The following is a 17610-nucleotide window of genomic DNA, read 5'->3' on the forward strand; positions in this document are numbered from 1 at the left end:
ATCTTTAACGGAAGACTGCTCAGTCCTTGGCATTTTGTTATTCAAGGAGGACTGTTCTTCATGTTTCTTGTTTCATGATGGTTTAGGCTATTGAACACTAAATAATTGGAGTATATCACCATCAGACACTTCAGCAAACAGAAACAATCCTTGAAAGTTCATTAGACCCATTTCATAATGTGACATTGCTCCTAAACCCAGGAAAAGACAATAAGGTAGAATAATATATATTTACAGAATATGAAGCATGTTTACTTTCACCAGAGACAATATAACTTCTTATATGTATATGGTTTCTTTTTTATCAAATGATAACATTTTCCGATAAATTTACATGTATTGTTACTTCAACAACATAAATGACATTATTTGTCATGCGCGATTCAAAATAATTCAGCAAACAAAGTGGTACTGCTGAAAACAAAAATAACTCATCACCCATTTGTATTTGATGTACATTTTGGCACGATATTATGAAGAAATAAAATACACAAAATAATTTGTAACATCTGTCCATATATTTTATGGCATACATGTAGTTGTAATAAAAAATTGTGCAAAACTGTCAGCTTTCCACATTACTGAAAGACATTAATTAAAATTTGGTTATTTACACGTTGCAAATGCATTGACAGATTTTAAGTGTCTTTGCCTTTGTCTATTTGAGAGAGAAAAATAATTGTCATATTATTATCATTTAACATATTAAAGTATATCAAAAGATTTAAAGTTGTAACCAGTTATGAAACATAAAGCATTGACAAATCTATCGTAATTATTCATCAAGAACGTTAATTCATTGCATAAAATTATGAATGTAATTCAACTTGTTCTAAAGTGAGACATATAATTTTCCCAATCATGTAATATGAACGCATTTTTTATCAAATCATCTCCGATTTCATGTGAAACTATAACTGAAAATATATTTTTGTTTATAAAACATGTATACTGCAGTTCTTACTACACTACATCGTCATAAAAAGAAAAGCATGAATGTTATTTTGAAACACAAATGCCACGCCCATATCCGCGCACCTGTTGTTGAGAATGATATTTGTACACGTTTCTGTGTTGGACCATGTGAAAAAAACAATAAGCTGGGATCAACATGCATCACAATTATATCTTTGCTATCTTTATATTCAGTGGACAATAAAGTATTGTGCCTAATATGAATAAAAATTCAAATAAAAGATACTGAAAAACTTGCATCTGCAGTGTTGATCGACTACTGTTTCCGGGTCACGGGAGCATACAAGGTCAAACTGGTTCGGCTATGTGCAAATTATATAGTCAAAAATACACCAAGAAAATTCTATGAGCTCTGATTAATCACTTTAAACAGTTATTTGTGCTAAATTCAGGCGAAATATCTCCAACTTTTCTGTTCATATTCAATAGCGAATGAATTTCATCAAGCAATCCCCGTCTGTGACATCACATCCGGTGACCTTTGCACTTACTAGAAAACAAGTTAGATTTCACGATCTTAATTTTCGTCCGTCTTTCGTCATACTAAACGGAAAATGATACATGGAACACTTGTAGAATGAGAAATTCTCCCTCTTTCACCAGGTCTTACACAGAAGAGTTCTGTAATCTTTCTTCTGACCAAAAAAGCTATATTTTATGTAGGAGTTCGACGAAGCGCGCCATGTTTGTTTTTTCGTATGCGCAACACGATTTAACACCCTCTTTTTGTGGGTTTGTGCAAAAATTAATGAACCATAACACTTGATATTTGCACTCATGAATGCTTATGAATCATGTATTTTATTCTGCTATTTTCATTACATGACACGTTTAAATAAACGTAATAGTGCCATTTCAGTAAGACCTGTCATGACATCGAAAATATTATTTGTTTACGACGAACGTTTTCGATTATTTTTTTTCAGAATTATTTTTTAATTTGTCGTCGCGCGGATATTTGCCGATACAAATATACGAAATTAAAGTCAGATACTTATGAAATATCAGTAGTAAGAATATTGAAATCGGTTTGCGATAATTGGACAATTTATACGGTTCCTAGTATAAAACGCATCCGGCTACCAATCGAGTAATTCAGGTAAATTCAGGAAAATTTACTCTATTTATGTTTGTCTTGTAATTAATATCTGTACGTTTGAAATTATCTGGATATTTTTTGATAATAATGTTTATTTTTGTATGTAGTATTAATGAGCTGAATATTTTTTCAGTTGTCCCTTCTTTAGTGATGCACTGAGTGTTTGAAATCACCCACCCTCTTATTAGCGCCTTATGCTGAAATTAATTCAGCAGGCTAAAGGTTAAACAAGTTGCCATAAAATTGATAGCGTATAGGCATTAAGTACAGTCGAACCTCGTTTACTCGGACCCCACATATCCCGAAACCCCGCCTTCCGGACGGTTTTTATGTGAAACAAAACTTACGTTCATTAATTGTACTCGCTTAACCTGACCCCACGCTTCCAGACCCGGACGGCGAATTTTCGAACCATTCCTATAGATTTCCATTGAAAAATGATCCAGTTATCCGCACGGGGAGATATGTGCAATGCATGAGATATGTGCATTTGGCAAAATGGAGCCTTTTTGTAATTGATTTCATCTAACTTACCACCCGAAGCTCCACACGCTACATGATCATATACGAGACAACCTGCCAAATGGTAACCTGCGTCCCGCCTTCCATGTATTATCGATACACTTATATGTTATGATGATTCACTGTTATTACTATTGACTGTAATATTACCTATTGATATATACGTACATGAGGGTTTTTTTTGCTTTCATTTAATTTTCACGTTTTGTTTGTTTGATCCCGCTAACATGACGTCTCGCTATCCGGACGATTTTCGAGTGAAACCGAAACGTCCGGATAAACGGGGTTCGACTGTGTAGACAATATTAGTTTATTTGCTTAAGAGTCCCACCATCACTAAGAATAAGTCAGTGTGTGGAAAGAGTCACTTTCATCTATAAACTTATATATATCACCAAGTTTTGTGGATGAGCTCCTTTTTATGATTTATATGACATTTCTCAGCACACTAGCCAGAGCTCCTTCATCAAATGTGGTATTTAAAACAGCCGTTACCCCAAAAAGATGTCATGTATTCATGTTTGTCCAACTTCCAAATACCTTTCAAGAACAATAGTACCAAGTTCAAACGAAAGGCAAGAAAACTTGGCATATAAACATTCTTGGACGTGGTAATGGTAAACTTGGTAAAACTATTCAAATTCACAACAATTCATGCACTTTATGACTACAAATAGGCTAAACCTTAAAGAACTTGCCATACCTCAAAGACATAAAAAAACCCCACAAATTGTAGTTCAGTCCCAACCTTTCCGTTGTACAAATTGGCCAGTGGATGAAAGGACTGTTCTAATAAAGACAATGTTGTCTTACCATGTTGCCATGGCAACAAGAACAGGAACTGTTTACACCAGTTTTGTCATGCTGTTTCAAGAGCATCTCAGAAACTCCCTACCCAGAGTGTAGATCTTTGTGATGCCAGGGGTTGTAACTTTGGACAGTCAGCTCTCGTTTATCCAACACTCCTTAATCTGACAATTAAGTTAATCTGACAAAAAAGTACGGGAACCTTTACAAAAAAGTGATAATTACTCTCATTAGCCCAATATTCTTGCATTCCAACTCTGACATACCAATCTAGCAAGTAATCATCGTTATACATTCACAAAATTTGTTAATCTGACAATCAACACAGTAGTGGTCTAGTATTAGTATGAGAAATAGTTGTGTATTGGTGCAGAATTGGTCCTGCATTAGTGTGAAATTGGTCGTGTATCGGTGTAGAATTGGTGTGGAAGTGGCCGTGTATCGGTGTAGAATTGGCCCTGTATTGGTGTGGAATTGGTCCTGTATTGGTGTAGTATTGGTCCTGTATTGGTATAGAATTGGTCGTGTATTGGTGTGGAATTGGTTGTGTATCGGTGTAGAATTGGTCGTGTATCAGTGTAGAATTAGTTGTGTATTGGTGTGAAATTGGTTGTGTATTGGTGTGAAATTGGTTGTGTATTGGTGTGAAACTGGTGTCGTGTACTGGTGTAGAATTGGTTGTGTATTGGTGTGAAATTGGTTGTGTAAGTTAACGAAGACGTGGAACATCAGCTCAGACAACAACAGTGATTACAACAGAACTCGTCTGCAGCAGAACTAGAGTGGTATTTAACTGAGGTTCCGAACATCACCTCTATTGGTGTGACATCTATAATTGCTGGACCACTCGCATAGTATAAGCTCACAATAAAGTTTAGTCCATTTACAAGGCCAGTTCAAATTTTCATTCACTAAATTCACTATTTTCATCAAAATGATACAATCAACTGAATATAAATGTAGATCCAGTTGACTTCTCATGCATTGAGGCCATTTTGATATGTTATTGATTTAAAATTCAATGTGCTCAATGCAAAGAATGACATGTACAATGCGCTTGTTCACTGGACAATGTAATTCCCCTGAACATGCTTTGAGTTTGAAGTATAACTTGCACACAGTCATATTTACACCACAATGTACACCAAACGAACTGCAACACTCCCGATAGTACTGATTGTCTTTCATATATCACACAAGTGCTCGAGTCTTTTATCAAACACTCAGTCATTTGATTGATCCTTTTTGCATCAGCATTAGTTAATGAGGTTATTGATATTCAAAAAAACATTAAACATCAAGGTAAACTTTAGAAAGTCTGTTTCTTAACCTCATGTTTGTTACATCAAGGCATAAACAACTGATGCAGTTTGGGACTCGTAAATCTACAATGTAAACAATATACTTGTGTGCTTCTCAACAGGAAGTATCTGTGATTGTATTCATACCTTGTATTAAGTATAGACATCTACAGACTGCTGCCATATTTTTGGGACAATGCGGAGAATGGCAACACACAAAAAACAAACCTACAAATCTTCACCTACATGAATATTGTCAGAACATTGCCAGTATCAGCAAGATGTAGAGGAACACCTATAAGGCATGTTTGCACCAGAGATTGATCTGGTGATTGAGGCACTCCATAGAGCCATACTTGGCGCAAAATCAACTTACTACACATCGCTGTTGAGTAGTGACATATTTATGCTTGGATTACTAACCCACAAAACCCCAAACCAAAACAAATCCTAAACATGATATAGAAGCTGCCTGTGTTTTCAGTCCAAACTTTGAGTAAACTAAAACAATATCTGTAGGCAGCTAGCCAAAGGTCAGTTCTATCATCATGAATCCTCTTGGGTATATACTTTCTTGGAGCTAAAATGGATAGAATCATCATTAAAACGACTGCACATTATCAGAAATGAGCGAGCGCCTGTAACTTGATAATGCCCGCAAAATGCTTGACGATGGGCCATTATCAAGGCCGTTGTTAGGTGACGTCATAAGTAGCTCAGCTGTTGAAGTTCGATCACCTACGGCTCGTTTGAACTTGGGTTCATTATCTGGCTCACATTCGTCACATGTGCCCGTGCCATCATGCACTTTCCAGCCTGTGCCAACCATAACAATTGCAAGATAAATGACAACATACAGCAATGAAAATATCGACTTGAAGTCTAACGTTGTTTTTGGTTGACCACTGAAAACAATGGCGGCTGGTAGTATGGACAAACTTCAAGGTCGAATGTCTTCATTCTCAATACCGACGTCATCTGTGCTGTTCCATGATGTGTCCATATTTGTAAAATGTGTGTCAGTGACCTCCGTCGTTTGTTGTTCTCAGTAAATGCAATATAAATCGATGCCGCTGTTTTTATTCTTATTTTAATAAAAAATTTATTCATTTTAGCTATAATAAGGGTACGCTATTTTTCAGGGCATTATCATTTGCAGGAGCCCTCGGTCTTTTCAACTGCCCTCCTTCGTCGGCAGTTAATGAAAGACCTTGGGCTTCTGCAAATGATAATGCCCTGAAAAATAGCGTTACCCTTATAATGACTGAGTGAGTGAGGTTAGTTTTACGCCGCACTCAGCAATATTCCAGCTATATAGCTGCAGACTGTAAATAATTGAGTGTGGACCAGACAATCCAGTGATCAACAGCATGAGCATCGATGTGTGCAACTGGGAACAGATGATGTGTCAACCAAGTCAGTGAACCTCACCACCCGATCACATTAGTCGCCTCTTACGACAGGCATAGACAGGCATGGGTTTGTGAGGGCCTATTCTACCCCGGGATCTTCACAGGTCCTTTCATAATAAAAATATTCACACTGAGGGCACATAGTGTATAGAAGACTGGGAAGCATTACCCACGTCACCAATAAAAAATGAACAGAAAATAAGTATGTACTAAATTGCTGTGGACAATTCTAAAGGCTATATTTAAGTGAGTGAGGACCCGTGAAGGTCCCGGGGTAGAATAGGCCTTCAGCAACCCATGCTTGCCATAAAAGGCGACTCAGCTTGTCGTAAGAGGCGACTAACGGGATCGGGTGGTCAGGCTCCCTGACTTGGTTGACGCATGTCATCGGTTCCCAATTGCGCAGATCGATGCTCATGTTGTTGATCACTGGATTGTCTGGTCCAGACTCGATTATTTACAGACTGCCGCCATATAGCTGTAATATTGCTGAGTGCGGCGTAAAACTAAACTCACTCACTCACTCACTAAGTGAGTGAGTTTAGTTTTAAGCCGCACTCGGCAATATTCCAGATATATGGCAGCTGTCTGTAAAATAATCGAGTCTGGACCAGTCAATCCAGAGATCATGAGCATCGATGTTCATGAGCATCGATGTTCATGAGCATCGATCTGCGCAATTGGGAACCGATGACATGTGTCAACCGAGTCAGCAAGCCTGACCACATGATCCCATTAGTCGCCTCTTACGACAAGCGTAGTCCCCTTTCATGGCAAGCATGGGTTGCTGAAGGACTATTCTACCCCGAGACCTTCATGGGTTGCTGAAGGACTATTCTACCCCGAGACCTTCATGGGTTGCTGAAGGACTATTCTACCCCGAGACCTTCATGGGTTGCTGAAGGACTATTCTACCCCGAGACCTTCATGGGTTGCTGAAGGACTATTCTACCCCGAGACCTTCATGGGTTGCTGAAGGACTATTCTACCCCGAGACCTTCATGGGTTGCTGAAGGACTATTCTAACCTGAACCTTCATGGGTTGCTGAAGGACTATTCTACCCCGAGACCTTCATGGGTTGCTGAAGGACTATTCTACCCCGAGACCTTCATGGGTTGCTGAAGGACTATTCTAACCTGAACCCTCATGGGTTGCTACATCTATGTATGGTGGAATAATCCAGAGGTGAGGTATTGTTTTCATAGAGAACAATTGATATGTACGACTATCAGAAACCCTGTGAAAGTACATTTTTCAGCTATTTTTGTTCATGTTCTATGCCTTGGTCCCAAATTCATATGACATCTCTAAAAATCAGTCAAAGTATAGTTACCGTCATTGGTGAAATCAACTTCATTATCATCGCCATCGTCGTTTTCATCCTGGAATACTAAAAAGTCATCTGCATTTTGGTCACTGTATCCTGCTTGACTAGTACTGGGTTCGGTGTAATCTGGTACATGTGGAACGTTTTGTTGGTACGGAGAGGATGAGGAACCTGGCGAATGCGTGGACTGCGTGTGAGAAAGACGATCTAAAGCTGACTGGGACATTTGTGTATGAGGTACATCTGATGAAAAGTCTATTTGCATGTATGGAACTTCTTTCTTGACATCATCAGTTGTTTGTGGATCTGGCTCGATTTCTATCAAGTCTGGTTCTCCTGGCTCTGTTTTGACTGTAACATTACTCAGTGGTCTAGTGTTGATGGACGAATGTTGACTGTTGGACCCTCGGCGTGGGTTTGGAGATTTAGTTTTTGTCCTCTTTGGAGAGTCTTGAAATGAATTTCTACTTGATTTTGCTTGCACTGGCATTGTAACAGACTGTTCATGAGTTCTTTTGCCAGGGTTTACAGTGGGTAATGAATTTAGATCAAAGTCTGTGCTTTCCTGTGGCATCAGCGATCTGTCCACATCAAAGACTGATAGTTTCAACGTTTTGCATTCACTTTTTGATATTACACTTGCACTTGATGACACACCATCAACCTTGAAAGTCAATTTATTTGATTTTACAAGAACCTGAATGTTTGCATCTTGTGTTGTACCGTAAGAGTTCACCGAAGCCGGGAACTCCATATCGGAGCTTCCCTTCTGAAGAGAGGCACATAAACTACAAAGGTCAATTGGAATAGTGAATTCAAGCGTTTCAATAAACATTGTGTTTGATTTCCGCAAGACCCTAGTTAAATAAACAAACGTCTTTATCCGAACCGATACGGCCTCAGAATACAATTCATACCAGTAAAAATCAATTCAGTGGAAAGCGTTGAAGCTGGTGCGCGAAATTTGAAGCTTCGAGGGCTTTGTCGACACTTCCTGTACTGGAGTCCAACGTATGTATGAAATGGCTTCATGAATGATATCCCCAATCACAGTTTCTATAAAGGTATCTGTAACATCAAACCTGCATCCTCTTCAAATTGCGAAACACCACAAAATTGCTGCATCCAATTTATCCCCAAGCCTTTTCTCTTCGGCGGCCATGCCAGGTCTTGTCAAGGGAAGTAATTCTGTCAGAAAGCGTCATTCTTTCCTGAGCCCATCTGGAGATCGTGAGATAATCAAGACCACCTCTGATATAGTTTCCCTGTTAGTCTCCAAGGTATATACATTCCAATAAATCCATACCCTGGGGATAATCGAGGATGCCCTAGTAGAATGTGACGCCAAACTATCCATATTAGTCGTGTTTTCTTACTTTGTAAAAGAAAGAGTCCAAATTGCAAAATGAGATGATTTTTTGTGATATTTTGACAAAGCTGAGAAAATCGGCTGAAAAACACACGGATCAGTTTATCAAAAAGATACTTGTATGTTCTCTTGTACACAGATTTTCATCTCAGTATTTTACACACCAGGACGTTTGGCAATTACAGTGGGATAAAAAAGGGCCAACTGTAAGTCTTTTAATACTATTCTTGAATTTCCTTTGTGCAAAGTTGACACTACATTTGGTTTGGTTTGTTTGTTGTTTAACGCACACCCAGCAATATTCCTGCCATAAATAACTGAGTCTGGACCAGAAAATCCAGTGATCAACATCATGAGCTTTGATCTACTCAAATGGGAAACGAATTCATGGTTATGTCAACGAGTTCATTTATGGCTGGTGCGTCGACTGGGGACTGGCTCATGGATAGGATGACTGTAGAATTAGCTCATGATTTTGATGAACTTTACGTTGACGAAGACAAGTGAATACGTTGATGAAGACGAAGGCATAGTTTAGTTCGAACTTCTTTAGTTGGTTTCACATGACATGACAAACTAGTATACGTGAGATGAGCGGACTTCCAGCTCAACCCCAGGGCCTTTCCTGCGACTCCTGCGAGCGGCATAATCCTGCTCGCGGTTGTCCCTACACAGACAGTCGGAATACCGGACTCCACACTCACATCTCACGTACAGTATAGATGTGAGCATATATATATGTATGTATGTATGTGTGTGTGTGTGTGTGTGTGTGTGTGTGTGTATGTATGTATGTATGTATATAGTTTTAACAACAATAAACAGGCACAGATTCAACAATGGACATATAGAGAAACAATAGCACTTCCATGTACACTTCATGTGATAACAGACACTGCCAAGGGGGATGACCAATAAAGGCCATAAATGTCATATACAGTAATTAATGGAAGTGACAAAGAGGAAAAAGGTAGCTGACAAAACAATGTACTCTGCGGTAGTGATAAAGATGAAGCTAGATTACAGATTGAATAATAATAACTAAATATCATATAGCCTGGCTACATAGTTTTTGGTCTGTAGAAATATTTGGCCATGGCTGTCCTGAAGTAGACACTATAACAGTTAGAATTGGTCTCCAGTAACCCATGACAGTCGTAAGATCCCACCAAAGAATCAGGTGTTCATGCAGGATCGCTCACTTGGTTGCCACGTCATCGTATCCCAATAGCTTAGATCGATCCTCATGCTGTTGATCACTGGGTTGTCTGATCGAGACTCGATTATTTACAGTTCGCCGTCATGTAGCTGGAATATTAACGACAAACAAACCAACAAATTATGTAAATGTAGGTATTGGTGAATGGTACATTTATTTCTGCTACACCGAGATAACATGTAAGTCTATGGAAATAATGTCAGGTATCCTGGCACGAGTCTGTATGTGCGACACATAGGAACAAAAGTTACCTGAGTGTCTGTCAGACCAAACAGTGCAACAGGCACCGTCAAATGGAGATACAGAGGCAATATAGGTATATGCTTGAGTAGGAATATTCTGAACCATGGTCGGTGAAGGGATGTTAATATCAAAGCGTAACTCACTTGTTAGTGTTATTGATTATTGTGAATGGACATTCTACTGGCTGACAAACTCTTGTGTTCTGTCGTTCAATGTGAAAAAAAAATAAAAAATGAAAATAATATAAAATAAAAACAACACATTTTGAACTTCAAGCAGACGATCCCAAATCATATAATAAATTGTGACAACGTAATGAGCGACGGGAAGGCATGAGGTCATTGTCAGCTCTGCCACTGACATATCATCAAAAGAGCATTTCAGGGTGGCGGATAGAGATTCAACACCCATCCAAAGCCCCTCTGTCGGAGTGGCAGGCATCACTTGGGGCAACCATACGCAAGTTGAAAATAACTTCCGGATGCAGGAGTAAGAATATATTCCCCAATAATTCATCACAATGTTCTACTTCAAAGTTCTACTTTTATGTGTATCTCTTCTGGAAGCCTTTAAGAGACTTCAATGTGTCGTGGGCTTTACAGTTAATATTGATCTACTTCCAGAAGATAGTATCGTCAGCAGAAGTCAGTGCTCATTTCGGGCAATCAAATAAGGGTATGTTACTCGTCCGTGGACTACTAGATAATTTCAAACTGCACAAAAGCTTGGATTTCATTTAATATCTGCCCAAGATGTAGCTATTAAATTTCGCAAAAAGATAATAAAGCTTAGCTAACGCCGTCCGTTCCAAATGTATTCACGTGCTTCAAATACTCAATAACACCCGGAAATTGGCCAAAATGATGTTTATCTCCTGTGTGTACCTGTGTACCATTCAAAGTGCCCCAGCTACAAAATGCCCCAGCAAACTTGGTAAAGATGCCCGTAATTTGATCAAATTGCCCAGGTGAAGTCCAGGTGCTACAATTTATTAAAAATGATTAGTTTTCTAAATATATGTCATAAATGGAAAGTTTTTTGGTCAACTTCGATATAATATTATTCATATAAAATTATTAGACAAGATAATTACTCATAAATTGTGCAAAAGTTGGCTTGGTTAGTACGAAAATTAATTATATAATATAATATCAAAATCAATGACGTCACTACTGAGAGTGACGACATATAAATATTATTAGGAAGTCACACTCAGACGTAGCAATGACTTAGCATAACATCACTGCCACAGTCAAATTTGCATATCACATGACCGGACTTTTCTCTTGTTTGTAAACAAACGCGCAGATTCATAAATAGGCCAAGGCTGACATAACGCAAGCGATTCGGCGAGGTTTTCAGATTGTTTTACACTGTTACAACTGCGACATTAAAGTTCATGACAAAACGTATTTGCACTTCAAACCGGCTGTATCGTTTGCTCTCCATAACGCTTCGATGACAGCACGTAGAGCCGTACAGCCCACTTATACAAAGGATCAGTGCGCACATCGAAATAGTGTTACAAGTTTTAGGATAGTTTCTCAATGAAACTAAGCCATTTTACTACGATGTTTAATCAGATGTGTAAAGTTATAAAAGATAAAGAACTTACGAAATTGTGTACATAATATTAAATGGACTGTGTAAGATGTGAGGAATCGTCACATCTTTCTGGCCTGTGGCAGAGATACTACGCTAGCTCGAAGCATGGAACTCTGGGTAAGGAAGGAAGTATTAGGAATTGTAAACCAAAAGTTACTGTGTTCTGTAATCTGATTGGTTGAAAAACATGATTAAATGGTATTAGATTCACGGAAACTGAAAGACTATTCACCGCGTATTGACACGTAAACAATTGTTTTGTTGTGTCATCGACAGTGGTGACGTCATTCAAATCATATTGTGACAATGTGTGATAATGTCCTAAAAATAGCGTTACTGCTGTTATATCTAAAATGGATAGAAGTTTTGACAAAACGAGGATACATCGGTGGGTATAGACCATTCTTAATTTTTATGCATGTGACCTTTGACCGATATCAAAACGAGGTTATACCCGCGAAATCTGCGAATCGTGATGGCGACGAAATCTGGAAGCGATCTGACAGCTGTACCGTCTCTCACTTTTTCCTTCGTGGAGACTTATATTCAGATGAACAGCAGAAGTGCCGGTACTTCCCAACTGAACAAAGGCTTCAAATATTACAGTGAAGGTTTCATTTTCAATTTGCGAAGAAAGTTTCATTCATCAATTTCCATCTGTAAATGGTAACCATCGCACTGGCTGTCAATGTCATTATGTCATTGCCGATTTATGACTGAAGATGTTTTTATTTTCACATAACATGTTATCATATAGATACGGGACACGCGTTAATTATTATGATGTGCAACGCAGAAGCTCTTTTGGGACTTCTTTTAGTTAGATTAATGACAGACATTTACAATGTTTACATGTCACTGTGACCTACATTCAAGGATGTCAATAATCAAGGTCGTAATTGTCAGATCATATTATGTTAAATTCATATAAAATTATTCCAAGTAATTTCTGTTTTTTTGTCTTGTATCCTTTTCCACTTGTAATCGTTTTCTTGCAGCATCATGTGATGACACATCTTGTGTAACAACAGCTGGCTGTCACCGTTCCATGAAGAAAAATGAATCGCCACATAAAGTAACTGTAAGTTGGGTACATGATATTGTCTGGAAACAAAATATATATTTATATATATATATTGTTAGGAATGCATATTTTGTTAAATGTCTCTCTTGTGTTTATTAATTGTGATAGCCTAGAGCCTAGTTGATTCATTTCATACAAGTACATGTACTATTAAATGCAGGTCACCATAGAGATCAGTCCAGTGGTCAGAGTGGTCAGTGCCAGCTGCAACTGTGCTATAGGTCAGAGCCAGTGCTGTGGTCATGTGACAGGTATGTCATTAGCCTTTTTCTATCAGGGATGGCAATTTTCCACGGAAATCAGGTCCTCCTGTTTCCTTTCGTGTTCTATGTATAATATTAATATATGTCTGGGTATTTTTAACTCAAGATCTGATTCTGTCATTCCTATATTGTTTAAAAATATGTTTTTTCTTCCACAGGTGTTTTATACCTGATGGCCCATTATAAGCAGCGAGGAATAAAGTCCATCCCACGGGATATTGCCAAGACCTCCATGCCACAGACATGGCACATCCCTCGGCTGGATAAAATAGCCGGTATGTCAGTACCAGAGATAAAGGTGTCTGGTTACAAGAATGATGGAGAGGACCGGCCTGTGAAATCAACCCTCTACAACCCCATTAGGTCTGCCCTTGCACCGTTGGAACCGTTTTTGTCATCTCTCAAGTTAAATTATCCTGATTTGTCATTATTAACAACAGTCCCACAGACTGATGAGCCTACACCACCTTTTGTAAGAACCAATTTTGGACTGTTTCTTAAGGGCAGTACCATCAGCCATCAACAGAAGTTATCTGGGAATTGTCTGATAAACATTGTAGATGGATTTTATCCTGACTTACCCCTTAGTGTTGGGCAGATTGGGGACAACAACTGCAGCAATGTGCTGACAGCCAGCCAGACAACCCTGCTAGACTCCCTCAGTGTCAGTCAGGAGGATGCTGTGGAGATAGAGAGAGCCACCAGACTCCAGGCACAGGACAACAAGTGGGTGCGTCTCAGACATCACAGGGTCACAGCTTCCAAAGTTGGAGAAATTTCAAAGCGAAGGAAAGGTAAACACAGAAAAACCTTACTTACATCAGGTTTTCTGTCTTTAGTTTCATTAACAGAAAACTTTTGACCCAAATCCACAATGTGTGTAATATTTCAGAACCAGAGAAGTTTGCAGAAAGGCTGAGATCTTCTTCAAGGACCGTCCTCACAGAGGCAATGAGAGAGGGTGTTGCTAATGAACCTGTTGCAGTAGAGACATATGGGACGGTAAACATTTCCAACTGATTAACTCATATGTGTTAATAGATCAACTAAAGAAATGTGCATGTGCATGTACTTCAAATTGTATGTTAATATTTCAGATAAGGAGGCTAATATCAACATACATAATAATGAGGTGTACACGTATAGTGGTATTTAAAAATAGTATGTTGATGTTTCAGGTAAAGGAGGGCAATGTGAATATATATCCCTGTGGGATTGTGATAAGTCCCAGAGCAGCATGGATGGCTGCTTCTCCAGACCGAAAGGTGCTAGACCCCAGGTCCAACCCTCCTTTTGGCCTACTGGAGGTGAAGTGTCCAGACCTGCGGAACAAGGACCTCCATGATCTGCCCTACCTCAGCCGGAAAGACAATGGCCAGCTTGCTCTTAAGATAACATCAAACTACTATCATCAGATCCAGATGCAGCTGGCAGTGACTGGTTTGAAGTGGTGTGATTTGTTTGTATGGTCTGAAATGCAACACCATCTTGAGAGAATTGACTTTTGTCCTGAGAGTTGGCAAAGTGTGAAAGACAAGGCTGATAAATTCTACTTTGATTACATTCTCTCTTAGGGTCTGTATCACTCTGTTACCAGTCATTTCTCTGTCTATTTTAATTACCTATATAATCAGCATTATTCACAACATCAAGACAGATGAAATTAGATCATGTTTAATGCATTCAGAAAAATGCAACAAAGGTAAACCTCTTTCATTGTTTAATTGTGAGGTAAGCATGTCACATATAAATAAGACATATTACCTTTTCATATTCATATTGTAATTTATCCTTTTTGAAACAAAACCTTACAATAGTATGGTATGGGCTAAGGGGAGATAATCACAGTTCCAGGAAATAATTTTGTGCATTTTTACTGAAGCTGTTATGATGCATTTGCATATTCGGTGAATTGAACCATAGCCTTTCATGAATTAAGTTCATTATTCAGTCCCCAGTACCAAATATGAATGATTTACATTTGTTTTAATGGAGCATGTTTTACTTGAGCCCTTATGTCTATTTTCAAAGTGAAATATGCAAAAATGTAATATGTACTAGCCTTGCAGAAGTGCAAGTTATGTTGGTTTGCAATTGTTGCACTTAGTACTGTGGACTATGTCAGATCACTGGTTATTACTACAACAGTTAGTATTGGGGTTCCGTATTGTTCATTAATCACTTAATCAGGGCTACAGATAAGGAGCGTACAGGCGTAATGTACACCTAAAACTCAATGACCTACGACATAATATAAGATTTCAAGCGTATCATGTATGCACATAAATACCTTTCTACGTCAAACATAAATGAAGTTTTATGAAGTTTAAGATGAAAAGTTGTTTAATATTATAAATAACAAACTATTTCTCCGGCTTGCTGACTCAAAAATATACCAATACTCTTTCAAACCTCTCAGTACACTTCCACCTGCAGCATGAGGGGTAATTACACACACACACCGAAAAGTTTTCTAGAGCCAAGCTTAACTAAATTATTGCATTCATGAATAATAAATAGTGGTGATACATGTCATATTCAGCACTTAGAGTATCCGTTGCAATCCTTACTTTTACCATCTTCTGTTTCCATTACAAAATACTGACACCTATAAGCCTAAAAAATTTAATAGATCTGTATATTCAGAAATTTTACATTTTATGAATATTACATATTTCACCATTTGTCAAAAAAGTTTTCTTATATTTCTGCACCACCGATTCAACGAAATGTAATTATGACATATTTTTAAGGTTTGAAAAAAGATATGTAAAACCACAGCATCGTTGCGGGTATAACCTCGTTTTGGAATCGGTCAAAGGTCACATGCATAAATATTAAGAATCGGCCATTGAAGCATTTACTGCTAACAAGGGAGGTCACTGACACACTTTATTGACGTCACATAGATGACGTCACCAGTGAGAGTGACGACATTCAACCTTGACCTTTGCCATTACTACCAGCCGCCATTGTTTTCTGTGCTCAGCGACGTTGCAGTACCAGTCGATGTTTTCATTGGTATATGCTGTAATTTGTGATACAACTGGAGCACCTTTAGAATGCAGAATCACATATTCTCGTGAGGATGTTAGGGTACATAACCTAACTTGTCCCTGTCCCTAACCCTCATCGAAACCCTAGCCCTAACCCTAACCCGAACCCTAATCACCTACATGTACAATTACGTAAAAGAGTATTTTAACGTGTTTTGAAGTTTGTGGTGCTGTATTCTGGTTGAGGTTGGCACCGGCACATGTGACGAATGTGTGCCAGATATGTCGTCAAAATGAACCCAAGTTCAAACGAGCCGTAGCTACTGACCATCAACTGATGAGCTACTCATAATTATGTATGTTATTAATGCTTTTGTAAAGAGGTACAAGAATTATATGAAATGTTTGTGTAATATGTTTAACCTGTCCCATTCGCTTCCTCGTACGTCTTCTTGGACACCATAGTTCCACAGAGTCTGTGTGTCCAGCCGTCTCACTTACCACACGAGACTGCCTCTTGACCTTCACTTACTACCCCGAAACATTTCCTGCAGTTGTCATCTTGTCAGTTGGAGTGAGTGAGTGTAGTTTTACGCCACACCCAGCAACATTCCAGCTACATGACAGCTGTCACTAAATAATCGAGTATGGACCAGACAATCCAGTGATCAAAGGCATGAGCACCAATCTGCGCCACTGGGAACCGATGACATGTGTCAACCAACTCAGCGGGCCTGGCCACCCGATCCCGTTAGTCGCCTCATACGACAAGCAGAGTCGCCTTTTATGGCAAACAAGGGTTGCTGAAGGATACCCCGGACCTTCACGGGTCGATGTTCGATCGGAACACCACTAGCTAAAACTGGTAATACTACTGCTGCAGACACCGTCATAGTAGCTGCAAATGACAGTGTTTGACACCTCTGTTTACGGTTTAATCCTTGTAATCAGGGGCTGGCCATCTAACAAATTGTTGCATACCCGCCCAGCTTCCTTACTATTCTACTATTCTTACTTACTATTCTATCTGAGACTTTGCTGGAGCATTTTGTAGCTGAGGTACTTTGGGTTGGGCTTTACGTCGGTGTTCTCTCACTTAGCCAGATTCTGTTAAAACATGTCTCTCACATAGCCAGAATGGGATTTGGCTGACTAGGGTTAGTATTTTCATAGCCCAGATAAGCCATAGTCCGTATCAACAAAATGCTGCATGCTCCAAAATGCTCAATTAGTGAGACTTATGACATTTGTATTAAAGTGAGATGCATTCATATTATGTGAATTTTTTGGAGGATTCAAGGAAGTGCTCCATTGGTGAGATTAACTTGATCTTTAACTTGATCTGCCACTGAGGAGGTATTACCAGTATATATGGCAAACTTTAGTC

The 17610-nt window shown here is 38.8% G+C and overlaps 3 protein-coding genes across 8 annotated transcripts in view; 2 read left to right on the plus strand and 1 right to left on the minus strand.

Moving 5' to 3' along the window:
• Positions 1-8622, minus strand: part of LOC137281833 (uncharacterized) — a 45651-nt gene extending 37029 nt beyond the window's left edge. For 3 of the 6 annotated variants that reach the window (XM_067813464.1, XM_067813467.1, XM_067813463.1), the window contains exon 1: positions 7451-8613. In XM_067813464.1, the coding sequence (XP_067669565.1) occupies positions 7451-8279 (829 nt within the window). In that variant the 5' untranslated portion in view covers positions 8280-8613. Of the gene's footprint in view, positions 1-7450 lie in introns of all 6 variants that reach the window. The other 3 variants (XM_067813466.1, XM_067813469.1, XM_067813468.1) reach the window with 2 other exon arrangements.
• Positions 8623-12355: 3733 nt separating this feature from the next.
• Positions 12356-14089, plus strand: LOC137281129 (uncharacterized). Its single transcript, XM_067812257.1, has 4 exons — positions 12356-12449; positions 12879-12961; positions 13125-13215; positions 13386-14089. The coding sequence occupies exons 1-4, from the start codon at positions 12356-12358 to the stop codon at positions 14087-14089; spliced, it is 972 nt and encodes a 323-aa protein (XP_067668358.1).
• A 36-nt stretch (positions 14090-14125) lies between these two features.
• LOC137282739 (uncharacterized) lies at positions 14126-15909 on the plus strand. Its single transcript, XM_067814527.1, has 2 exons — positions 14126-14229; positions 14406-15909. The coding sequence occupies exons 1-2, from the start codon at positions 14179-14181 to the stop codon at positions 14799-14801; spliced, it is 447 nt and encodes a 148-aa protein (XP_067670628.1). The 5' UTR covers positions 14126-14178; the 3' UTR covers positions 14802-15909.
• The last annotated feature ends 1701 nt before the right edge of the window (positions 15910-17610 follow it).

Source organism: Haliotis asinina, chromosome 4 (genome assembly GCF_037392515.1).
Source record: "Haliotis asinina isolate JCU_RB_2024 chromosome 4, JCU_Hal_asi_v2, whole genome shotgun sequence".
Taxonomy (NCBI): domain Eukaryota; kingdom Metazoa; phylum Mollusca; class Gastropoda; order Lepetellida; family Haliotidae; genus Haliotis; species Haliotis asinina.